The sequence below is a fragment of the Eupeodes corollae genome, chromosome 2, assembly GCF_945859685.1.
Source record: "Eupeodes corollae chromosome 2, idEupCoro1.1, whole genome shotgun sequence".
Taxonomy (NCBI): Eukaryota; Metazoa; Arthropoda; class Insecta; order Diptera; family Syrphidae; genus Eupeodes; species Eupeodes corollae.
This window is the reverse complement of record NC_079148.1, coordinates 150,930,466-150,957,686: the sequence shown is the minus strand read 5'-3', so window position 1 is coordinate 150,957,686 and position 27,221 is coordinate 150,930,466. Positions and strand designations below refer to the sequence as shown.

At 31.7% G+C, this 27,221-nt stretch overlaps 2 protein-coding genes across 3 annotated transcripts; both read left to right on the top strand.

Moving 5' to 3' along the window:
- The first annotated feature begins 449 nt into the window (after positions 1-449).
- LOC129944086 (zinc finger TRAF-type-containing protein 1 homolog) lies at positions 450-17,551 on the top strand. Its single transcript, XM_056053261.1, has 9 exons — positions 450-1,441; positions 12,786-12,844; positions 13,040-13,154; positions 15,250-15,373; positions 15,447-15,599; positions 15,674-15,834; positions 15,953-16,069; positions 16,204-16,289; positions 16,362-17,551. The coding sequence occupies exons 1-9, from the start codon at positions 1,007-1,009 to the stop codon at positions 16,387-16,389; spliced, it is 1,278 nt and encodes a 425-aa protein (XP_055909236.1). The 5' UTR covers positions 450-1,006; the 3' UTR covers positions 16,390-17,551.
- A 4,681-nt stretch (positions 17,552-22,232) lies between these two features.
- LOC129947707 (kelch-like protein 5) lies at positions 22,233-24,377 on the top strand. Of its 2 annotated transcripts, none has more exons than XM_056058367.1 (2): positions 22,233-22,503; positions 22,578-24,377. In XM_056058367.1, exons 1-2 carry the CDS (start codon positions 22,392-22,394, stop codon positions 24,245-24,247), a joined length of 1,782 nt encoding a protein of 593 aa, XP_055914342.1. In that variant the 5' UTR covers positions 22,233-22,391; the 3' UTR covers positions 24,248-24,377. The 2 variants fall into 2 exon arrangements, with proteins under 2 accessions (XP_055914342.1, XP_055914343.1); XM_056058368.1 differs by having other exon boundaries at positions 22,383-22,511.
- Positions 24,378-27,221: the final 2,844 nt, after the last annotated feature.

Sequence of the window (27,221 nt, the reverse complement as noted above, 5' to 3'; positions counted from 1 at the left end):
TCAAATTAAAGTAAGAATCTCTTTCTTTCGTTATCATATGTTTTTTCGAATCTAGTTATTTGTCCTTTTCATTTACCCGTCATTAGTCTGTGGCTAACAAAACAAAAGAAGAAATACATATATACTTTGCTCCCTTTTCAATTTTACAAAGAACAATCTACCCTTTTCTTTCAAATTACACTTGCATTCTATATATACACATACACAAATCCAACGCATGCGTACAAGCTTCATTAAGTTATATACACATAGGTATATATATACTCAATTTCGATTAAAAAGAGAAGGAATAAACAAATTATATAACTGCTAGTGCATTTAACAAAGGGAGATAAACACACTACACCACAGCGACAGCCCCATAAAATCGCCATTACTTCTCCGTTCTCCTTTTGGAAGAATCCAAATCCAAATTCCACCTTCTTTTTCTTTTACAAGTTCATTCTTTTCGCTTCATTCTCAATTTAATCATTGTTAAAGTGAGACGTACTTCTTTTTTTCTCTTCGACAAATAGTGTTTTGTGTGCTAAAGCAAAAGAAAAAGCAAAAAGAATATAAAAATAAAAATTCATCACTTTGGGAAAATTTTAATAATTTGTTTTGATATAAAAGACAAACATTTATATTTTGTGTTGGATTTTTATTTCTTCTCAACTAAACTTCAAATATTTTCCTACAATCCTCAACAAAAAGAAAAACCAGATCCATCATAAGCGAATCTAGATTTCTTGATTTTTCTATCTATGGGTTGTGGCCAAGTAGAAGAGAAGAAGAAATTGTAATTTGGGAGTTTCCACTTTTCCAATTCTGTAATTTACACAAAATTGAAGTAAATCATCGCCGATAAACTCTAAGACAAACGTTTAACTCTTATTTTTGAATTAAAATTTTGATTTAATTGGGAAACAAGTCCAAATTAAATAACAAAAAACAAAAAAAAAAAAGAAAGAAAAGAGAATTTTCTTTTGTGGTCGTCGTCGTCGGTCTTCCTCCCTGAAAATCAAACATGGCGGATGTTGAATCGTCTAGCTCGGCTGTACAACAGCCCCCAACTTCCACAAGTCACCTAAATTCAATACCATTGATTGCTGCTGAACTCTTAGTGGACAATAGTAATGCCCAAGTGAGCATTCAGCAGCAGCAATTGCAACCCCAATCATCGTCGGGGGGTGTTGGTGGCGGTGGTGGTAGTTCGTCGAGTGCTTCGTCGTCATCATCAGCAAACTCGTCGTCATCGGCTTCGAGTGCTGGACAAACGAGAACATCGTCTGTTGTTGTTGGTGGAGACTCCAATGAACCAGAAGCAAAGAAACCCAAGCTGGACTTGGTTACAGCTGGTACATCAGCCACTACCACACAACACGAAAAGCTCGAATATCGTTTAGGTGGGATTCTATGTTGTGCAGTTTGTTTGGATCTGCCCAAGACGGCTATGTACCAGGTGAGTGTGCAATAGCAACATATTCTTTTTTTTAGTTTGGTTTGTTGATTTTTGGAATAGGTACCTACATTATTTAGGTTCGAATTCGAATTGGAATGTTGAAGACCGTTGGTTGTATAGAATCATTATATCTATATACCAATTTTGTATTTTCTTGGGGGTAATTCTTTTTTCTAGCATAGTCATAACATTCCTGAAACAAGAACGGCCTTGAAGAGAATGATTTCTTTTGTTTTCTTTTAGGAAGAGTATAGGTTAGGTAGGTACCAGGGTAATTAAGTTGCCTACATTTGTATGAACTAAAAGTAGAAAATGGTGATTTTCATTTGATTTAATCACCCAAAGCAGCAGTAGCACCACATTAAAAGAAAAATAAGTAAAATGCAGGCGGAAATGTTTCAGTGCCAGGCTAGTGCATATTTTGTTGTTCTCAGAAAGAGACACAAATAGAAGAATCAAGTAAATAATATACGTAACGTACGTAAATCAGGAGGAAAGGTTCTTTTTTTTATTTTTGAGTGTGTTTAATGCGCTACTCCTTCCTAATTCTTGATTTTATTTATTTTCTCCATTCCATTTTTGTGTTGTGTGTTGTTCTTGATTCTTAAAATGTCAGAGCGAGAAAAGAAAAATAGTGCAACGACGCAACAACAGAAAGTGTGGCGCAGTTAAAAAAAAAAGAAAAGAAAAACTTGTAAATGTAATCTGTAAATTAATATACCGGGGGCGGGGAAGAGAAGAGTTGTAGAGTAAGAGTAGTTCTATAGTCGGTGCAGCGGAGGGGATTGTTAGTAGATAGGCTAGGCAAAGGCATTGTGAATAGGTCTAATGTAAAATATAACATTTATTTTTTTACGGCGTAGAAAATGAAAATGAAAACAAGAATTTTAATATTTAAAGTTTATGAATTTGTTATAACATGTACAGGTATCTATAGTTTTATTTTTATATCTTGTACGATTTTCTTTACCAAAATTAGGAAGGTTACATTAGTTAGGAAAATCTTCATTAACACCAGGCTTAAGATAGTATTTTTAAAAGGGAATCTTATGGTTACGAGCGACTAAGAAACGTGTGACCAAAATCACCTGTTTTATTTCTGAGAGGTTAATGAATTTTGGTTTTAGTGGTTTGTGGAATTTTTATTTTGTACTATAGGTAATTCTTGAGGTATTAATTATTCTTTGACGTTAGGCAAAAAAGAATTAAGTCAGAAACGATCACACAGACTAAATGACCAAAAATATAAATTTGTCTGTCTTTTTGTCTCGAGACTTAAATAATAGGATATTAAACAGGTGTTGTAGACTCAAGTTGTTAGTAAAACGAAAGAGACAAAAAAGGCCTTAACGCCACATCAAAAACCTAAAATACAATTTTTTTTACTTATATAAGACCTTTTTCCTAACTCCTACAAATTTAAACCGCATAGTAAAAGTCTGTTATAATCACCCTTATTACCATTTTCGTTTTATTAAAACGACACGAGTCTATAGGAAAAAGTTAGTCTCCAAATGAAATAGGAAAACCTACGGCGTTCTCTTTCCTGTTAACTATTCTCGTTTTACTCAACTATCGTTTTAAGTCCTTTAATCCTTGATTATTTTATTTGATAAGGATAATATTTCGGTATCATTTTACGGTCAAGAATTTAAGGGTTTTGGTCTCGAGACCCAATTTTCTGATAACTTCTTTCTGCAATTGGGGCCGTATGTCAGCAATAACCCTTCGAATATTCTCTTTCAAGGCGTCAATCGTCTAGGGTTGATAACCCCAAACAAAATATTTTATTGGGGATTAAATCTCACAATCTTGGAGACCATATCATCGTTGCTCAAATAACAGGCTCTGCTGAGCGATTATGTGGCATAGATTAAGTGACAGCTGTCAAGAAGAGCAATTACTAACATACTATTGCATGACTGAAAACCTTACTTACTTAAGGTGGCGCTACAGTCCGGGGCGGACCTGGGCCTCAACCAACAAGCGTCTCCAGCCAGCTCGGTCCCTAGCTAGCTGTCTCCAGTTTCGCACGCCAAGTTGGTTTAGGTCCTCTCCCACCTGGGTGCGCCGCCTGAGTCGCGGTCTTCCTCTACTGCGCCGTCCCTCGGGATTGGATTCGACTGAAAACCACATGTCTAAAAAAACATCCGTTAAAATATAACATGTGGTACATTTTTAAAACTTAGTCTATTTTTTGATTTATTAAAAAGAAACAAACCCAACATACGTTACATTATTATATCTGAAGCGTATTAGGCGTCGTTTCGGATGGAAGCCCGTAAATGGCTTAATTTTTTCGCCGCTTTCAACAATAAATTATCGTCATATTTCAGCCAATTTCCACAAACCCTTGATAAATTATAACTTCCTTAAAAAAGAGCTCTGTTGATAGATGAAAACTTCACGATGGTCTATTCAGTAGCTTTTGAGATTCTCGAAAACATATAGAGAGATAGAGCAAAGCATTGAATCGTCAAAATCAAATCGATATACGTTAATTTCATAGTATTTGACATATCAGACCCCAAGCGAAGTAATATTTGAATCAAAGTGCTGCGTCGAATTCTACACTAGCCAATCTGCTCCTCATCGCTTAAAACAAGGGGTTTACATGATTCTCAAATGTGTTTGATTATGCGAACTCGAATTTGAAAATGTGAGCGATACATCAAATGGTTTGTCAAATGGATTTCATGGATTTCGAATTATTTCGATATTTTTCTGGTTTGACAAGTAAGTTTGAGGACATTAACTCAAGTTCGTCAAACCTGCAGAAAATTTGATTTTAAAAAAAGCTGAAGGAAATAAATAACACTATTTTTATTGAAAAAGCTATATTTTGGAAGAATTTTTAAGATTATTTACTTTTCTCCAGACTTGACAAATTTAAATTAAGGAAATTTCTTAATCTTTTAAAATTACATTGAAATTCCTAATCGGTCAAAAATCAAATGAAAAGTAATGTTTGACAAAATGTTTGACAAATATAAACACTATTGGTTTTTATTCGTCAAATATTCATCAAATCATATATTTGAGAATTTGACCCCCTGTTCATGTTATGTAAACAAAAGTAATAGAGAATCAGACACAAATTGACATTCGACTATCATAATAGCCGATTTCACCCCATGCTTCGATTAGGATTCTGAAGACCTTCTAATCAAAGAACACCCTATGATGCATGGAGTTTGATCTAAAGTGATTATGTAGAAAGTAGAAAGATCAAAATATCAACAATAACTAGAAGAAACCTCACACTGCATTAACAATAAGAAGGTTACTCATTCAGCTTTTGTGTATGTGTGTTATATGTATAATAGGTTTATGTATATACATTAAGATATATATAAGACAATTTACAACGAAGTATCTGAATATTTTTAAAAACGTACCCGATGAAAAATTAAAAACTTATATACCTACCAACTTACTGTAGATAGAAAAGGTCAGCTGTTTTTGACAACTCATACAACAAATCTTTTCCCATTACCCATTTTTGTTTTTTGTATTTATTTATTTTCATCAGCTGAGTGATAGATGTAGCTGTGTATGTATGTAGGTATACCCTCATCTATTTATTATTTTGTTGGTTTCGTTGCATTTTTGAAGCAAGCGATATGCTTGCTTTTCTAGCTTGTTTCTTATAGATAGTGCTTATAGTGCACTTCTGATGAACAAAGATACTATTAATACACACTTAACACAGTAGATATAGATAGACATGGAGTATCTGTTATTATTATTATTGCTTTCTCATTTTCTCTCCTTGTTCACTATAATATAAAAATAAACTTAGCAAAATAAGAAAAGAAATCTCCTTATCTGAGATTCAATTTGTTTTTAATTATTTGTTAATTGCAATGGCAAAGCGAGAAATGAATAGTCGGGTATGTCTATAACATAGGTTTTCTAAATACATACCTAAATCAAAGGTAATGAGGTACTATTATATGCCTATACATTATTTTGATATCCATTGATTTGTAACAAAGAAATCGATACACCAAACTAACGAACTATTAATCAATATAAGAAAAACAAGCTCAAGAAGGTATAGGTAGGTAGGTATCTTGTTGTTCACTAATTTGTAAAGAACCAAATCTATAATTTTGGCAAAATGGTGGACGACAGAAAACACTATTAGTAAATGTAATCAGAATCACACTTCTCTTCTTATCTACGTCAATAATAAAAAACACGATGACTCGGAAAAATAGTTACATTGTATAATTGTGATTTCATGTCTGAACCAATATTTTGTTATTTATATAAACAAACAGGTTATGCACCTTATTGTTGTTATATAGATAGACATTGTACAGAACGCAGATAAAAAATCAGCAGTAGACAAACTGTCCTTGTAAAAAAATACTGATAATCTGAAATATTGAATGTGGTACGTAGTTAATTTCTGTTAGTTTCAATTTTTACTTGTGAAAAATTTAGTATAATCATTGGCAGTTGGGTAATAAGTACATATGTATATTACTTTCTTGAAATAGATTAGGTTTTTTGATATTTTCAAACTTGTAAATAGTGGGTTTATATACATATGTACAAATTATTTAATCTATCGCCACAAAAACAAAATATAAATCTTGTCGCAGATGACTTTCTATTTTGAGTATTCTAATTTTATCGCTTTCCACTTTGTTTACATCAAAATAAAAACAGCAACGTTCATGTATGGTTATCTATATATCTATTTTATGTACATATGTATTTTACTATTTATACAGAAATTAAATAATTATTGTTTTGTATCTATTCAAAAAATAAAAATGTCCCGGATAGCGCAGTGTACTGTTAAAACAGCAGACATGAAGGCCACTGCCACTGCTTGTGTATTATTTCGAGCATTTTTATAATAAAATATATATTAAGACGTATAACTAACTATGAACTGTAATATGTATACGTAACCATGCCTTCATTAATTTGGTGCCAATTTGTATACAATGAATGACAACAATTCCACTTGAGTAAACAATTCGTTTTATTTTTTGGTTTTTGTTTTCTCTTGTCTACCAAGTATGTTTCCGGTGCGGCGGTATTTGAATTACCTACCTAAATTGTTTTGTAATTGATTCCTTAAATTGAATGCAATAAAGATATATGTAGGTAGCGAAATTTCTGTGGAATCATTTTGGTTCTCGCCTAAATCATTACCTTAATCCCTAGTTTGGAAAGTGATTCTTGAAAGCTAATTGAAAAATCAAATCAGAAAGCACTTGATGTGAAATAGGTGCTACCCACCTTTCCATCAATGAGATTTAGAATAATAAACATAGATACTAGATTCTAGATTATATACAGTTGTATGCGTCATATTTATATCTATCTCTAATTTCATCTTTCTTCATAATAAAAAAAAACACATTCTAAAAACCTGATTCAGTTTTGTTTTTGTTTTGTTTATGACTAACTTAATAATTCAAAAGATACAAAGTAAAATAATATCATAATAATCATAAAATAACCAACGAATGAGGTCAATAGACTGAATATTTTTTTTGTATTTTTTGCTAGACTTGCGTATTTAGATATTACATTTTTTTTTTATTGACACAAATAGTGCGTATATAGCTGATGTTTTGATTCAGCATATTTTTTGCGTGCTATATGCCCTCATTCAGTAAATAACAAACAGCAAAATTGAATAATATTACATTTAATTAATGAAATCTAGGTAATAGAGAGAGCTTGCCTTCCTTTGGGTCTGAACCTCAATTTTTTTCTTCCTACGACGTTTAATATATTTTCAAACGGACATTTAAACTTATTTTTTTTTTTAATGTTTAAATAATGGTGTGCAACTACGTACTAATCTACGTTACATGCTTTGAATTATGAAGTTATTTTTTTAAATACAAACTTTACAAAGCCCTACAAAATGTTTTTTATTCAAGACAGAAACGATTTAAATTACACAAAAATGTTTGAAAATCGATTCTTAAACAAAATAGTACAAAAGCTAAAATTTTTCCTCGTCATATCGAACTTTTTCAAAAATGTGTTATTAATTTTGTATTCGAAATTTAACTTAAACAATTGATAATTAAAAGATATCTACACTCTTTTAAGCAATATTAAGCATTTGCGGTAGCAGTGGGCGTATTCACATAGCTTGTGGCTACGTAGTCAAAATTCAACTAGCTTTGTGAATGCAAAACTACACTACAAAGCTAGTCAATCTGTAATTGTCATATTAGTGACAAATGCAAATATCTTTAACTTTAACTTATCTTTTGTGTTTTTAAATTCAATAAAATCAAATTTAAGACACAATTTGAATGATTTATATTTGTATTTGAATACTGAACCTTTTATTTCATTTTGAATTCCTGTGTCTTTGCCGAGAAGCTGATACTGAAACGTCAAAATCAATCTCCACTTACTACACTACATCGGAGCGGAAATTTCAACTACTTTTGTAGTTAGATTTACCCAATCAGAATCCCTTGACTACGTGCCACTAGCTCTGTGAATGGGACCAGTTTTACAGTACAAAAATGAGTTGAAGTTGGTTTTTGAGCTATCTCTAAGTTCTTTGAACCTCTTCAAAACTGTGTAAATTGGACTTCGCTAGATGAAAGCTTCCATTCATTTTCCCGCTAGATGGATTTATTTTTCTTCCATGTTACTTATATTTTTTGAGAATGAAATCATTATTTTGCAATAATAAAAGGCTTTGTTAAATATAGCTCGAAAAAAAAAACGAAAAGATAATAAGCATTTAAAAATTCATCATCGTGAGAAAATGAATACAATATTTCATAAAGCGAAATTTGTCTTACCAATAGAGGAAATATTAAAAATGATATCAAAGAACTTTAAGATTACTTTAAAGATCCTTTAAGGATCTAATTTGGCTAAGCAATCTAATTTGGTGAAGCATTTCACAAATTAATCGTTTGCCTTTTAATTGGTCTAGGCTTAAAAGAAACAACCCATATTTATTTGTTTCTTATGCCCTCTAATGTCCGAGCTACAAAATAGCAGAACAAATTTATATATACTTAGTCTAAAAAGTCTCAATATAGCAGCCTAATTTTATTGTTTTTTGTTTAAAGTATTAAGAATAAATGTAAAAACCCAGGTGGTAAAATTGAAAAAAAAGTTTGTTTCCACCTTCACCTTTTTACCAAATTAAAAAAAATGTGATCGTGATGTTTTTAATATATTGTTATAGTAAATATTTTATCTTGAATCAACAAAAAGAAAGCTGCTGTACGGAGACTTTTTGTATATAATAGAGTTGTCCGAACATTGAAACTTATTTTCTTAGTAACCGAACAGACATACACAGCTGTTCAAAATAATAGGGAATTTGTTTGACCAGGCAAAGGATGTTTTGCCACATTCTTTGTAATGATAAAGCAAAAAAAAAACTATGAAACACGAAGGCAGAAGTATATTGGGGCTGCTTTTCTTGGTTTAGCGTTGCAATAATCTCCAAATTCATGATAGGATAAGAGATAATGCTACCGTAAGCTGACTACTATTTGGTGCTAAGATATTATTTTTAACAAGATAACGACTCTGAGCACTCTTCAATGGGAATGAGGGACCCTCATTTTTTTGCACTCGTACTGTTGCAAGATTCCTTAGTGATCCAAACACATCACATCAATCCGCTGGTCCGGATGTGTTCTTCAACGCTGGCAAAACCACTTCGTAAGCTTTTTCATCCGTCCTATTCCTCAGGTCTCCTTCCGAGAGGATGGAAAACTGCATTTTTCCAACCCATCCCCAAAAAAGGCGAATCTTGTTCACCGTCTAATTACCGACCGATTGCACTTACGTCCCTTCTTTCCAATGTCATGGAAACGCTGATTAATTATCAGCTCAAGAAATATCTTAAAGATCGAAAGCTTCTTAATGACCGGCAGTACGGCTTTAGAAGCAATAGCTGCACTGGTGATCTCATGGGTCATCTCACCGAACAGTGGAGCAAATCTTTATATCGCTTTGGAGAAAGTAAGTTTATTGCAATTGATATTTCAGAAGCATTTGATAGGGTTTGGCATCAGGCTCTCTTATCGAAAATGCGTGCTTTCGGTTTTCATGAATCCCTGCTTCATTGGATTAGTTATTACTTTTATCAATACAAGTAGTATTGGATGGATTCAAGTCTTTAAACAGGGCTCTGCTCTATCTCCAACACTCTTTCTGATTTTTATTAATGATCTCCTGTCTGCATCTTCTAATCCAATACCTTGTTTCGCTGACGATAGTACTGTTAGCTTTTTATATTCGTTTTCAGACCCACATCCCTCTTCTTCGGATGTGGAATTGCAACGACAAAATATGATAAGCTCATTAAATTCTGACCTAAACAGCATTGTACAATGGGGAATAAAAAACCACGTGGAATTTAATGCTTCGAAAACGCAATGCTGTGTTGTATCGTTAAAGCGAGATACACCCCCCCTTGCCATTATCCATGGATGGCGCTTGCATCAAGGAGACTGAACATCTCGATATTCTTGGTATGTGTACCACAAACCACATCTTGTGGAATCATCACAAACGCGATGTCACCAAAAATGTCGCAAGGTGTTGAGGTTTCCTTAGGCGATGCAAGAAATATTTAACCCCTTTTGATCTGGCTGTTATCTACAAGACTTATATACGGCCAAAGCTTGACTATAGCTCCCATCTTTGGGCTTGTGCTCCTGCAACTTACCTAAGCCTCTTGGATAGTATTGAACTTAGAGCATTTAAATTGATAGATGATAATATCATCATAAGTTCATTTACTTCGCTTGAACATCGTCGTAGGGTCTCTTGTTTGACCCTTTTTTACCGTTATAATAACGGCTTATGCTCTAGTGAAATAGCCAGTCGCATTCCCTCTCTTAAACAGTTCAACCGTAATAATCGCGCTTCTAGGAATGCTCATTGGTATACCCTCGAGCCCAACTTCGGTCGTACCTTCAAGTTCAGAGATTCGTTCTTTAGCCGTACTTCGCGAATGTGGAATGTCTTACCACACTGTGTTTTTCCTAGTCATTGCAATATTCAGGAATTCAAAACTAATGTGCACCTTTTAAACCCTCTCTGCTCTTTCTAGTGCTCACACTGTGACTCTGCATAATAAGGGTAGTAATATCCCCTTGAGTGTGTGCTTATTATAAAAAAAAAATTGTTAACTGCTTGGCTTCCCGATTATTGAATTTCCCTCAATTGAGAATTTTTGAGCCGATCTGGAAACTCTACGTCACCACAGTTTTCGACGATAAATACCAATTATAACTTGAAATATATGTTATGCGTCGTATACAGGAACCATAAAGTTGAAAGAGAAATATGAAAAATTGTATGGTTTATTAAAAAAAAATTAAATATCCCTATTCGTACTCATGATTTTCTAGAATGTTCAAAATTTAGGTTGTTTGTTGCTTTCTCTATTATTCTGAACAGCTGTGTATTCGAACTTATTTAACCAAGTGTTCTAATACTCAAAATATATTATAAAAATAAATGTCTTCTTTTTTGTAAGTCATAGAAGATATATACGAAACTATCATTTTAGAGAATTCTGCATTTCTATCGTGTTTTCATTATAAACTGAAAATTATCTTGTTGTCCCAAAGAGAATATCATAATAAGTTAGTAAATATTCAATTACTTAACTCTTTAAAATACTCCTACTATTATTTTTTCACAAATCGACATCAAAACCAGAATCTAAGGCCTTCTAAAATGTATGTCTCAAAATTTGCATGTGTATTAGGAAATATTGGGAAATGCATTTTTGTTGCCATTTTCACATTTTCAACTAGGTAAGGTGATGTTTCTGTTAATCTTACCTCATTTTAGGTAGCCCTTGAAATCTGAACATAAGTTTTTTTGTAAACAATTTTAAGTTACAACACGAATTCTGGCATATTTTGCCGCCATCGCTTAGGCAAAAGTTTATTTTAAGGTAGTTAATTAGCTTTGCAGAACTTCAATGAAATTAATGTAAAATGTAATCCACTTTCAAGTTGAAATATTATTTAGTCGACGAATACTACAAAGTTATAAAAATCTGTCTAAGAAACTTAAGTACCTTCTTTTTGCATATAAAAGGCCAAATGTTGCATTGAAAGCCTGAAACACATTAAATGGGAGTAGAATGAAAAAAGTTAAGTCCTTGTTAAGAATTTAAGACTCCATCAAATGCCTGAAAAATTTTTAATCTGAAGTTTGTGTTAAACTGCAATTTTATTTTATTTTATTTTATTTTATTTTATTTTATTTTATTTTTTTCGCCTTCAGAACAGAAACAAGATTTTTGTATCTTAAATTCTCTAAAAAACTAAACAAGCCAAAATAAAACATAAAATTTTAATTTAATTTAAAAAAGTATAAATGTTCATTAACTTATATAGAATGTGTGTTTAAGTTCATGAAGATTTGATTGCAGCGAACAGTTCATTATGAAACTTTATTAATTTTAATAACTTATCATTAAATTAATATATAGTCGAATATTTTAAGTTAATTCGTTAAAATTTATTTCACAAAAAATAGTCCAGAAACAAAATTTATAAGCTGCTGTCTTTGATATATTACACAGTTTTTAGTTAACTAACTTACTAATTTCTAAAACAGTATATTATGTATAAGTACCATCTATAAAATGCATTTGTTACTGTGCAAGAAATATAAAAGAAAATTAAATTGATAAATTTAAAAGACAAAAAAAATAAAAGTTATCAAAATGTGAATATATTCAAACTTTCAAAAAGAAAAAGAAGAACAAAAATAAAATATAAAAAGAAAACTAAACAAGCTCACGAAAGAAATGTTAATACAAAAACATTGTATTTGTTTTATGTAAACTGTTCTGTGTAACAATTCATTTTATTAAAAAATTAAAAATAAATAAAATAAGAAATAAAGAATAAAAAATAAAAACAAATTTAATAGTGATTTATTCACAAAGAAAAAATATTTTTGTTTTATTCAAATCTCTCCTCGCTCTCCTCAACGTCTTCGTTTTTGTCTTCGTTGTCGTCGTCGTAGTTTCGTTGCTCAATCATTTTCAGATATTTGCATATTCACATTTAATTTCATTTCTTTGTTTTTTTCTAGGAAACTTATATTTTTTAAATTACTCATAATAATTGGTAAAAGTAAAAAAAAATATAATAAAATAATATTTTATACTGAAAATTTACATAAATATTATTAATCAACTTGATCTTCTTTTTACATTTTTTTTTTATTTAACAGAGATTTGTAGTGAGTTGGAAAATTTTACCAATTTTATCATCATTTTTGTTTTGCTTCGAATAATCGTATTTTTTAATAAAATAAATCTATTTTTCTATTTACAAATTTTCAGTGCCAAATGGGACATTTAATGTGTGCAGCTTGCTTTACCCATCTATTGGCCGATGGACGGTATGTTGGATTGGGTGGATATTTATTCAAACAGTTTAAAATGATTAATTCGAATATGTAAAGTGTTTAAAATTATCAAGAAGTTTTATTTTTTGAATAGTGATAATAATAATTCTATTTTTTAACCATTCTCCTTTTCTTTTTTGTTTATTTTTTTTTTATATTTTGTTATTTTTTTTGTTTATGTTTTTATAGTTTGAGGGATCAAATAGCAACTTGTCCCAATTGTCGTGTTGAAATCTCAAAGAGTACTGCATCTAGAAATTTAGCAGTGGAGAAAGCAGCTTCAGAACTTCCAAGCGAGTGCCAGGTATGGATATATTTTTATATTCTAATTGTTTTATATTTATTTTCTATTTTATATGAAATTTTAATGAAAATGCCGTCTGTCTTAGTTCTAATGTTAAAAATTTAAAAAATAGAAAACTAATTTTTTTTTCAAGAATCAGGAATAAAAAAAGACATCAAGATTGAATTATCTGTGTTTACGTTAATTTTTTTAGTGAACAAAAATTTAGTTCATTGTTGAGAACTAACGTATATTCAGCCTTATCATGAACTCTATCGTAATCGGAAACTTTTGTGAATCCTGGAAAAAAAAAAACAATTTTTGAATACGTTCGTAGTGGAAAATCTCATACAACATGCATTACGAACAGATTTCAGTTGGTTGACATTCGTAAAAGTTTCCGTTTTTAGGAATTTGCGATAGGAGTGAATAAATCCATAAGTATCAAAAATCAACGGCATGTAGTAGAAAAGTCGATTTGTGTTTAAACCAAGCAAAACACATATTTGTCGACACTGCATCCAATCTGGTGAATAAAGTTTTCAAAAAATAAGCCACGCACAATTTAATTCTGTAAACAAGAAACAATTACCAAAAAGAATCAGTGATAATGGTTATCCTCCGGTAATCATTCGTAGTTTGCTACTCCAATCCAGGAGAAGTCAATGATGGTGTGTTTAAAGCTTAACGGATAATTTTAAATAAGCCATCTTTAAAAATTGAACTGATGTTTACCTTGCCTTTAAGTCAAATAAAAAGCTCACCAAATTCTTCACAGAACTTAAAACCGAACTAGATAACGACAAACAAATGTATGTCATTTACAAAGTATAATCGAAAACCCAAATGAATCTATCTTAAATGTTACTTTATAGTTTGATTGAACAATCTACAATGACTTATTTTTTGGAGTATTAGATGGATTCAAATCTGACCAACACAAAATAAATGTTGGTGTGCCCCAGGGCTCTGTTCTATCTCCGACACTTTTTAATTTTATTCATGATCTAAAAACTAGATGCTACTGTCGTAAAAACATAAATTACTATTCATTATCCATGGGTGGAACTTGTGTCAAGAAGACTGAAAACTTTAAAATTCTCGGCATGTGTATCTCCCAACAAAGTTTTGTGGAATCAACCTTAAAGGATCGCATACGCGATGTGGCCAAAAATACCGCAAAATGTTTTCCAAAGCGATGCAAGAAGTTTTTCTCTCCCTCTGACATGTCTTTTATATATAAGACTTATGCGTCAAAAGCATGAATAAAACTCCCATTTCTGGGCTAGTGCAACTTACTTCTATACGTCTCTGGGACAGTATTGAACGTAGAGCATTCAAATTGATTGGTGATGTTATCATTGTAGAATCATTTACGTCTCCTGAACACCGTCGTCGTAGGGAAACAGCCAGTTGCATTTATCCCCTCAGACAATTGAACTGTAATACTCGTGACTCCAGGAATGTTCATCAGTATACCCTCGAGCTTAACTTCTGTCCTTTTGCCGATTATAGAGATTCGTTCTTTAACCGTACTACGCGAATGTCGAATACTTTACCACATATTAATGAAATCAAAGCCAATGTGTACCCACATCTCTCTTAAAACCCTTTTTCCCTAATGCTTACACTGTTTCTTGTTATAATTAGAGTAACAAAAATATCTTTCAGTATGTTAGGTTAGGTTAAATTGGCTGTTCGTGATGACACTGTCAGGAGAAGGAGCGCCGGAGAGAGGAGCACTGAATAGCTTTTCCGTCTAACAGCGTGAAAGGTTGGATGGGAATTAGTGACATTAGCGCTGGGTTGTATACCTTATTTATGTGGAAGAGTAATTATTGTGGAGAGGTAGATGATATCAACGTCCTTTGGTTTCAGGGCTCATTTAAAGAAAGGAAGTTCTGGATAATCCTTGATCTTACTCAACTTCTACTACTCGACAAGTTCGATGTTCAAGTATAAGAGGAGTGTGTGCTTATCACAAACAAAAATAGTTTACTATTGGAATTATATAATTTTATAATATCTTAACAGGCAGACGGCATTGGCAGGAATTATAAGTAATAACAAAGAACTGGTAGATAAAACCACTTAAATGTAACTTTTAAAATTTTAGTACTGCAACAAAGAGTTCCCATACAAGTCTCTTGAACGTCACGAGCAACACGAATGCCAAGAACGTCCTACAAATTGCAAATACTCAAGAATTGGATGTCAATGGCGTGGACCTAATCATGAAAGTAATTTTAAAAACCTACATTTACATAAATGATATTTTTAACTTAAAATTTGTGTTTTTTTTTTTTAATTCAGCTACACAACATGAAAGGGTTTGCTTACATCCACATAAATCTGGCTATGAAGTTATGTCTGCCTTGGAAGCATATGACGCTAAAATGAAAGATGAAAAGAAAATGTTCAGCACTCTTATTGATCTATTGAGTTATGAAAAAATCATTTTCAATGGTAAGTAATTGTTGTTTATTTTGGATATTTCCATTTATGTTATGATTTTTTTTATAAAATACGAATTTTTGTAGATCTACAAATGAAACCATACCGAACAGATGAGTATGTTCATAAATTGTTTTATGAAACCGCCAGATTTTCTGCATTCAATCAACAATGGGTTGTTAAATCCAGAATAAACAACAGTCAACGTGACCCACACCAATCAAATGATAGAACGATTACCTATCAAGTAAGTGTTATAAAATTTATTAATTTTATGAATTTTTATACTATATATTTTTTTATGATCCATAGAATTTAAAATGTGAAGAAAATCATTTCATGTTTTTTTTAAATCTTCTTTTCAGCTTATTCTAAAAACCAAGACAAGTACACCTTTGAGCATTCACTTCTTTGCCCTCAAAGGCCCATTTTCTGATATGAAAGTTTCAACACAAATCTACAAACATGACTTTACAGACCTAGTGAGTATATTTTTAGCTTCAGAAATATGTTATTTAAAAACACATGAGCCGGTCGTCGTCGTCGAGGATTTCTAAGAAAGCATATTTTGAATTTTTTTTTCCTGAAATCAATTTTTTTTCCTTCTTCTTTACAGAACACAGAAAGTGACTACTACACTTTACCCCTTCCAGACAGTTCGGAATGTAATCGTTTGCTTTCAAACAAAGCAATCAATTTCAGGTTCGTATTAATTTGTGTTAAATAGAAAACTAAAACAAATTTATAAACTAATTTTATTATATTTTCAATCAGACTTTTGATGTTTTTACTAAATAAATAAGTTTAAAACTAAGGATTACCAACCAAACGTCATTAAAACAATACAAAACAAAAAAAAAGTCCAAACCCTTCTAAATCTTAAAAAGAAGAATATAAACTGCTTATATTTTTTGTATAACGATTAAACTTTCATGTCCTGATCATGGAGAGTTCGTTTCTTTTAATATTTAAAAACAAAAATATAACATAATACTTTTTATATAAATTTAAAAAAATATATATCTATATAAATTTTATTTTAACTTTTCATTAAAAAATAAAAAGAAAAAGACATTTTTATTTTCAAAATTTCAAAATAAATATTTGCAATAAAATAAAAATATTGAACTACATTTTTATATGTTTGCCATTTGTGTTTTTTGTTTTTATTATTTCTTTGAAAGAAAGTCAATCAATAAGAGGAAATAAATAAGCAACAAAATAATAAGTAGTTATAATGAAAGTTATAAGTAAGAAAGAGCATATGCTGTAATAGAACAAAATAAAAATAAAGTTTAAAAACAGAGCATAAGTTGTTTGCAGATCAAAACAAAAAAGTTATAAATTTAAAATCTTCATAAAATAAACAGTAAATAAAATAAACAACAATACAACAAACAAAAACAAAAAAGATAAAACTTTTATTAGATTTAAATTGATCTCACTCATAATAATTATTAAAAGTATAAAATTAAAAAATAATACACGATTATTATGCTAAGAAATAAAAAAGTAATCAATTCTGTTTTCCATTGGCAATAAATTCGCGTTAACATCTTCTAACATCTTCTGTGCATTATAAACAAAAAACAAACAAAAATTTTAACAAAACAAATTTTAAAACAACAAACAAACAAACAAAAAACACTGCTGCTATGCTATGTAATAAAATATAAACTTTTTTGTTTTTTTTTTGTTTCTTATTTAACAAAATAAATAATAACACCACACCTATGTATCTTTGATTTGAAATGAAGATTTAATTTTGTAATAAATTAAAAATTAAGTTAAGGAGAATTTATATAGGAAAATTTATAATTATAAATTACAACAACTATAATATATATATGCATACAAAAACATACATACATAATATGTAGTCCTCTAATATTCACTGTGAAAATGAAAAATGAATAGAATAAAATAAAATGAAAATAAAATTAATTATTAAAAATTTAAATTAACACCATTGTTTTTATTTTACTTTATTTTTTTTTTTATTATTGCATATATCATGATATTATTTCAGTAAATAGTCCAAAATAGAGTATTTGGGTTAAATACAAAAGCGATAGAATTTTGGAAAATTCATTTTCTGATATGATTTTTATTTAAATCGGCTATTAATGCAAAATATTGTTATTGTTAAAAAGCAACTTCACATAATTTAATTTTTTCATCAAGATTTAGGTGTAAAATCATTTTTAAATGCTTCATAGGACCTAAAAAACATTTTTGAATTCGAGTATTAAAAAATTATTCCTGATTATTCCTCAATAATACATTTTTTAAGTTGACCGGAATCAAAATTCAAACTTGATTGATTGATTACTTGATATTTTGAATATGTCTTGAAAAATATAATTCCTACAGACAGATTTTTCACCATTTGCGGCATTTAGCCAAAAGTCTATATATGTGACCCGGCCTATGAAAAGGTGGCTTATACCTCAAAATACTACTTTCCACTTTTGTTTTCGTTACGATCGTTTTTGAGACGCGCATTCACATGTTAGAAACCAGAAAGTCCTAACTTGCTTAGAAATGTACTAAAAATGTAGAGAATGAAGAGCACCAATGATAGAAAAACAGAATTTTATTAAAAATAAATAATAAAATCAAAAAGAAGCAACGTGAAGCAATTAACTATATAACATAATATTTTGATAAAAAGCATCTTACTTGATGCCCTTGAATAATGAGAGACACTGGGAAATGGAAAGAAAGAAAAACAACTACCAATAAAATGACGAAATCTATTCTCTTCCTTTAACAACTGATTTATTGAATTTTGTTTTGAGGCATAAGCCACATTGTAAAAATCTCACGTATTTTGCCAGCAGTTATTAAATACAATGAACTTCATTACTCATTTTTATAAAAAATTACTGGGGCTCATAGTCCGAATGTAGACCAGGTCATCTCAAGAAAGGTGCACGGCCACCATTTGGCAACAAATCGCTTAAAACAAATTGTAACTAGTTAAATAAAGGTACATACATATGTATTGTCAATTAAATAAATAAATAAATTGGGTGGCGCGACAGTCCGTTGAGAACCAAGGCCTACTGACTTACAACTCTCAACCATTCCTGTGTGCGAGTAATGTTGTCAGGAATGGAGGGGACCTACAGTTTATATGCCGACTCCGAACGGCTAATTTTGAGAAAGCACTTTTTCATGACAATAGTTACTCTTGGAGAATTTGTCAATTCCTCGCAAGAGGCAGTACCCGTGAAAAGACTTTAGATGGCATAGGCAGGGATCGAACCCAAGACCTCTAGCATGACAGTCCAACGCATTAACCATCATGCCACGGGTATTGTCAATTAGTGAATGATAAAATCTCGGATTTGTAATTTCTAGAAGGTCCATTATCCCCTCAATAAATACCAAATTACCAACTCCCGCATGCGACATACAGCCCCATACTATCACTGAACCACCACCATGTTTTACGGTTGGTTAAAGGTTTTCTTTCTTTAGGTCGGAATTTACCTTGCGCCATACTTTATCTCGGCCGCCCGATCCGAATACATTGTATTTGCTCTCATCAGGAAATATGACTGTTTTCCAGAAATCCAATAGTTTGTTTTCAATGGTTTTAGCAAATTCTAACATTTTTTTCATTAATGAATGGTTAGCCACTACTGTATAGCCATTTTCTCTAAGAACGCGGGGTATGGTTTCTGGGTCAACAGTTTTTCCGCAATAATTATCCACTTTAGTAGCAATTTTTGGGGCGCTAATATAAGGGTTTCTTCTGAGGTTTTGCAGAATCCAACTTTGGTCATGTTCATTTAAGATTATTGGACGTCCAGGATTGGACTTAAAATCTATCTTATTTTCATTTTTTGACCTCCGGATGATATTTCCAACAGTGCTCTTTGGAATTTTCAACAAATCATCGATTTCTCTTTGCGTCTTCCCTTTGGCATTATGAAAAATAACAAGTTGACTCTTGTCGAAAGAAGTATTTTTGCCTTTTCGTCCCATACTGCAGAAAATGCGTTTTAAAAAAAGCATAAAATGCGCTCAATTTGTTATCCTTACTTGATGCTGTCAAATACACGAATGAATACTTTACCAAATAATTGTGTGATGTTGTTTTTCTTATAGTAAAGTTCATTAAGTAAGGTACAGATAAATTAAAGAACGAGAAGAACTATTTTCAGCCCAATTAAAATCAAAATAGTGCAAGCAAAGAAATCAAATGCAAACCGGTTGCACTTAAATCTGAGTGTATATTTTGTATGGACTATTATTGGAATTTGTGAAAGGGCTGAATAAGATTCTTAAGAAAAAAGTTATGGCAATATCAGCCGTCTGTCTGTGTGAAATAACATATCTTATGAAATAAAAGTAAAACAAAATTAAATTCAACGTAAAACATTCAAATCATTAATAGTTTAAGGGATTATTTTATGATAATTTTGCATTATTTATTAATTGTATTAAGAAGTATGAATATTTCAAAATTGAAAATTTATCATTTGAATTAAGAAGAAAATAATAAATCGATAAAAAAATGGAGAAGAAAATAATAAATCGATTAAAAAGAAACACAAAATTTAAAAAGAGACTGTGAATAAAATTCTTGCAAGTCTGTTAATATTAAAAACAATGTTTTGTGTAAGATAAAACAAAATTTAAATTCAATATCTTTCTTTGTTCTCACAATAATTAAATAAATTAGTTAACAGTCAGTTGAGACCTAGCGCCTAGTGACATACAACTCTCAACCATTCATTTCATGTGTTATCAGGAATGACAGGGACCTACAGTTTTTACCCGAATACATTTCATGAAAATAATTACTTTTGGAGGATTTGTCGATTCCTTGCAAAAGGCAGTACCCGTGGGAAAAACTTCTACGCATTAAAATTTCGGCTACAAAGTTATGGGGTTTCCTTTGAGTAAATTCAGATTCAATTAAAAAATTGATTTATTCGTGGGGCATGGAACATGATAGAATTTATTTTTTTCGGCAATGCATTAGTGTAACTTCGTATACGTATGTGGCAACTAGTTCGTTTTTCAACTGTCCTAATTTTCAAACTTGGAACTTTACTTCACTAACCTCAACCTTCAGTTTATTGTACAAAAACTATCAAAAACATTTTTTTCTACAAAACACTACTCAGGCAAGCTACAATTCCATCACCATTTGTATTTTGTATTGTAGAGAAATATAACTTATTTCTCTTCCAATTTGACAGAATCCTTTTTACACATAAGATTAAATGGAATTGTGCAGAAAATAATTAAATTAATTAATAAATAATTAATGGTTGAATTAAAAAACATCATCAATGGTCATTGTGACATAAATCCACTTGACTTGATAGTTAAGGAGATTTTTTTTGACTTACTTTCCAGTTAACTTTGCAATAAAGTTGCCTTAATTGGAAGGCAATTTTTTGGCAGCTGGCCAATCAGATATTAGAAACTTAACTTAGGAATAAATGTGCCGACAAATTTAGATCTGCAAATTTGATTTTATATCGAAAATAAATCAATTTATTTTCCTCCATGGAATGCAAAAACAGGGGAAAGTAGGTATGTTTTCACAGATCTAGACACAAAAAAAAATGTATTTATATTACCCAAGGAAACCCCCATCAGAATAAAATGGCCGATCATGGAAATCGCTGAGGGAAGACAATTTCAATTTAGTAATTTGAAGGAAAACTATTTCATAATTTACAGGTTTAGACAACATAAATTTCTCTTATCTAATTGGCCAATTGCCTACAGTTTTCCTTCCAATAAGGGAAACTTTATTGGAAAGTTAGTCAAGAAAAATCACCCTAACCTTTGTATATAAAACCGATAGTACTATCATTGTGGGTTTTTACGGGGGCGACACCTATTGGCTACGGAGACATTAGCTATTGCAGCTTTTTTTTGCTTAACTGTACATATAAATCTTCCAACGCTACCTTGAGGCTACAGCTAACAACGGCTCTATGAAAATACTATATATCTCTTTATATACAAAGCCTTAACTATTGAGTTTAAAACCACTTATGTCAAAATGACAGCTTATCATGTTTTTTCATTCAACTAAAAACTGAACTTTATTTCTCTTTAAATTAAACTGAAGGTAGAGATTTGCAAGGTAAAGTTTCCATTTTAAAAATGAATGACAGTTGAAAAACGAATTAGTTGTTGCCTTGGTCAAAATGTACGTTCAAAGAATGTAGTTGACTGCAAATGACGTCCCCATGCCCAATTCCTCAGACCCACAACGAAAAGAAGTCTAGTAAACATAGACACACCATATATAATATATAATTGAATATTTATTAAATTTTTGGCAAAAAATAAAATGATTCCTCATCATCCTAATCCTAAAAAAAACATTTTAATTGGACATTTTTAAAGAATTTTGTTAAAGACACTAAAAAACCAAAACCCGCGTAACTCAAAGAAAATTATTTCTGTCATCCTTTTTTATATGCGCCTAATTAGATGATATTTATGAACTGGTTTTTGATATTGTATATCTGCCGCGTTTTTGCAGTAGTTTTTCTGTTCATTAATGCATTGCATGAATTTTGTCGGCATGGCATGTGCAACAACTTGCATTTTTGAACTCAGTCAAACTAACCAAACACACTCCTTGTATATGGAGTGTCTTTGCCTCTAACCTGGGCTGTCAGCTGTCTTTTGTTGGTACTCTTGTTTGGACCAGAGTTTTTTCTCTCTGCCCTGGCAATTATTGTTTGCAAATAGAAACGTGACAATAAAATAATTTAAAGTTTTGTTTATTTTATTTGATTTTTTAAATACCTATACGAAATGCAAAACACAGATCTCGAAAAATTAGCAGTCATTTCAATAATCGATTTATTCCAAGGCAACTCAAAAATAATCAAATATTCGACCTACATCCCAGAACTTTGGAGACATTGTGCGTTGGTTACATATTTTTTTTAAATCAAAATCATTTTATTCAACACATAATTTGTCTTTTTTAATTAAAAGTTTACTTCATGGCGGAGCTAGATGAAACGTTTATGAATGATGATCATGCGAACAGACTCTCTACCGAGATACGCAGATTCTATAAATCTGGAGAGTTCTGTGATATTGTTTTAATCGCTGGAGTCGATTGCTTCAAATTGTCGGCTCACCGAATGGTTCTGTCAGCTTCAAGTGGGTACTTTCGGACGATGTTCCAGAGCAATCTGAGCGACGCAAAGGCGCCTGAAGTAAAACTCGAGCAATGGGATGGAGTTACTCTAAAGACCATCGTCGACTTTATGTACACACCAACTGTCGACATAACCAATGAAAATGTTGAGAACATCTTAAGGGCAGCCGATTTTCTTGATATTAGCACTCTTGTGACATCGTGCTGTAACTTTATGATGAGCCATCTGTATGCTAGCAATTGCTTGAGAATAGTATTCTTCGCAGAGCAACACAACTATTGGGAGTTGCTAGAAAAAGCCCTTACCTATACGCATTTAAACTTTGAACAGGTTACGAAAGAACAAGAGTTTCTTGAGATGACCGGTGAACAATTGGGACGATTTTTGGAAAGTGACAAAATTCATGTATCGTCGGAAAAGTCGCTACTTCTGGGTCTGGTTGAGTGGATCAAACATGATCCTGAAAATCGTCAGGATTCAATTCCCATTTTGCTAAAGCTCATTCGTTACCCTTTATTGGAACCAAAGTGTATTGTTGAGAATCGAGAGTTTCTTTGTAGATCACCCGAATGCCAGGGCATTATTTTGGACTGGCTTCAATACCTTCTATCGCCCCAAAGTCGTAGCCAATTCCCCCTGGCATCAAACACACCAAGACAATCGTGTAAAAGGCTCTATTTTATTAGTGGCAATGATAATTCTTCGAATTTCAGAGTTCAAACATTCGATCATGCGAAGAATGTGTGGTCTCCAGTAGAATGGCCACATCCAATGAGGAGAAGAAAGTTTTTTGCTGCTTGTGTGATGGATAATCTCTTGATTGTAGGCGGTGGAGACCATATTGGACGGTCTACTGCTGAAGTTGAATACCTTGATATTCAGTCACTGAAATGGACTCGTTTGCCAGCGATGTCTATGCCACGCAGGTGGTTCTCCTTGGCCGTGTTGGATGGATGTTTATATGCGTTGGGTGGCATTGATTCGTATTGGACTAATTCGGTGGAGACGTACAGTTTCAAGACAGACAAGTGGACCGAAATGCCAGCAATGAATTCCCCACTAATGTACACCCAGTCAGTGGTTGTTGATGGGAAGTTGTATGCAATTTGTGCTGAAAATCGTGGTTTGGAGTGCTTCGATCCGCTCACCAATAAATGGTCTTCGTTGCCACCAAAAAATGAATTTTCCGCACAATATGCATTGGGTGCTGTTGGAGGGTATTTGTATGCGATTGGTGGGCATTATGCTGAGGGTAGAAGTAAGACTGTGGAACGATATGACCCGAAGACTCAAAGATGGTCGACAGTGTCGTCGTTGAAAGTGGGACGATCAAGAATTTCGGTAACTGCATTTAATAACAAATTGTTCGCATGCGGTGGTCATGATGGGCGAGAGTTCTTAAAAATAGTCGAAGAATATGATCCGCACACTGATAAGTGGACTCAATTGGCACCTTTGCATGTTGAAGGTGATAGTTGTTCCCACGTCTTGGCAATTTAAATTGCACTTAATTTGTACACAAATTTTAGTTCTTAGACAAAAATTACATAATAAAATCGAAATATTATATTTTATATACCTATATATGTATGTATTATATAATTAAATCGAAATATTATATTTTACATAATATTCTTATCCTATTAATGGTTTTAAAAAAAAACCGGTAGTTATTTTACTTACACTTCACTAAGAGGGGGGAAGTACTTGCTTTTTGACTTTGCCAAGGCAGTCATATCGTCCAAAGAAGATCCTTGAGGTTAAACTGAATGCAATTATGTTGAATTGCTGCAATATGTTTTGTTGAGTCTTAACATGTTTTAACGTCTTGTTAATCTAAAGGGTAAACAGAAAGCTGATTTCCCCTGAAGAATAAAGGTTGTGCAAGACAATTTCTGAATTTTATTTGATAGGATCTATTTTAAAGGTAGGGCTTGATAAATGCTAACAAAAAAGGCTTGAAAACTATGAATTTTAAGTTTGAATAAAATAACAGTGTGTATAAGTTAATCAAGAGCTTTGGAATCCTTGTTTTGAGGCGTTTGTACTTTTGTAAGAAGATTTTTTAGAAAATCGTGTGTTCAAGTAGTCTTGATAGTCAATTATAGGTCCGTTCGCGTACTTTCTGCACTACAATTTGTAAAAAGAGATATTTTAAAGAGTGGGGATACAATTCTCTCACCAACACAAAAAAAAAACTACAAAAAAGTAAGCGAATGGGAAAACAACAAGTTTTTCACACAAAATTACTGTCTTGTTGCTGTACTTTGAAAATTTGTTTTGAAATTCTATTACTGACAGCAAAAGCGAGGAATTCGTTTAATTTCTTTCAAATTTGACACTTTTTACAAATGAGTCAGCCCAAAGAAATTTCTTGGGCTACAATTCGTAGGTTGGGGAAATATTTTACTATCTCGAGAGCGCTCTTTTTTACGAAAAGCTACGAAATTTTTGAGTACGCGAACAGGATTTGGTTAAATTTCGTATTTTTTTCGAAAAAAATTGGACTGTTTTAGGGGCTTTTTTACTTTCTGTAACTTGTAGTGTATTTCAATAAAATCTCATTCTTTTGTTAACTTCCGTTACGATGTTTGAACAAGTAAGACCGATCGGCTAAAGGTTATGGGCCCAGACAAGTTTCCTTAAAATGTATTGTTTGGTTTGCAACACAAAAATACAACACATATGTCTTGATTGTATGGTAAGAAGAAATCAAACAGATGGATGACTTAAAAATCTCAAGAACTCTACAATTGCATAATGATGCATAACCAATGAACGGGGCCTGAAATTTGCTATGCCGTAAACAAACAAAAGCCACTTCACGATAGAGGAAATACCTATATTATATTATATTTCCTCTATGCATTTCACTACAAATCCTGAATTACTTCATTGGTTAGCTGAGATGATTTTCAAATCTGAAAATACGGTTTAAGAAGGCTGACAACTTAACTATTATTGATTTTATAAGCGCAGATTTACAGCTCAAGGAGGAGCCATATTTTGGTTCTCCAAACATTTGACAACATTTTTTTATTATTATATTTTAAAGACGTGCCCATATCAGTAATACAACTGATTTATAGAATACCGCTAAGCTAAAGAAATATTAAAAAATTTGAAAATGGGTTAGACAGTTACATCTTAGAAACCCATGAGTGAAGTGTAGGTCTCAAAATAGAGAGCAGAAATTAACAATGCAACTTAAAATAGCCTTCAGACACAGACTCAACTTAAATATGTATGAGCTAAATGATTCGCTGTCTCCGCTTACTTTTTACTTCAATATAAAGCGTTGAGAAGAAGAAGATGTTAAGTGGAATTTTTGGCAAAATAAAAACAATATAGAAGTATATTGTTTGCATGCAGGTAATAAATGTTTACTTACACCCCTCTTGAAACTTTTAAGGCTAACGTAAGGAACTAAGGAATATGACATAATATGATAATTCGAGTAACTTTTGGGACTTAACTGTCTGTCCACATATACCAAGATATAGTTGTTTAATTTTTGTTTTTAAAGTAGAGGGCAAAGATGCCAGATTTCTTGTCAGCGAGTCTAGGTGGTATAGGAACAACTTTAATACTCAATTTAACTTGTGTTTGATAGCATAGCGCCTGTGACTTTGACAATAACGAGACAAAACATCGAATGAGTTACAAGACTGAGTTAAAAAAATAGCAAAACGAACGCGAAAAAGCTCGATCTCATCCATACGTCGTATTATTATCACTTTTGATTTCATAAACAAACAACATCAAAGGCGTTCTACATGAAGCAGATGTAAATCGGAATACCTACATGTCATTTCTTCGGGTGTTGAAATGTCTTATATGATAGCATGGACCGAAGAAGAAGACATAGCTGATAGAGGAAGTGCCTGTAGAATATAAGAAAACAATACGACACTTATTAAAGTGGACAGATTCTTGCTCTGGATGAAACAAACACTTTTGTTTGATATGTCTTTATCAATTACAAATTTTAATTCAACATGGCATAAGTACATATCTGGATAGCCATCATCGGGATTTCGGAAGTATAGAAAAAAAAATTACGGAAGAATGAACTTATCGATAGTGCTGAACAATGCTGGCATTTTGTAAGAAAGGCCAACAAACAAAAATACTAATGTGTTAAACATTGAGAATCATTTTCGTTTATTTTCCAATCTTTAAGACTAACTTAATATCAGGAACACAACCAAAAACATTTAAAATACAAAAATAAGATTCCGTGACAACGTTTAATGGAAACTGTCTCGATACTTTACAATTGTAGCTTATCCCCTTCTTCCTCTTAATGCTTTAATTTATTTATTTACGCTTTTACTAGACTTTTAACTAGACTTAAATCTTTTTAGGTTTTATTATGCTTAGGTTTGAGCCCGAAGGCACATATATTAGTTTTTAATAAACAAAAACAACTTGTGGAAAGGAATTGATATTTATTGCTTATTTAAGTAACCAA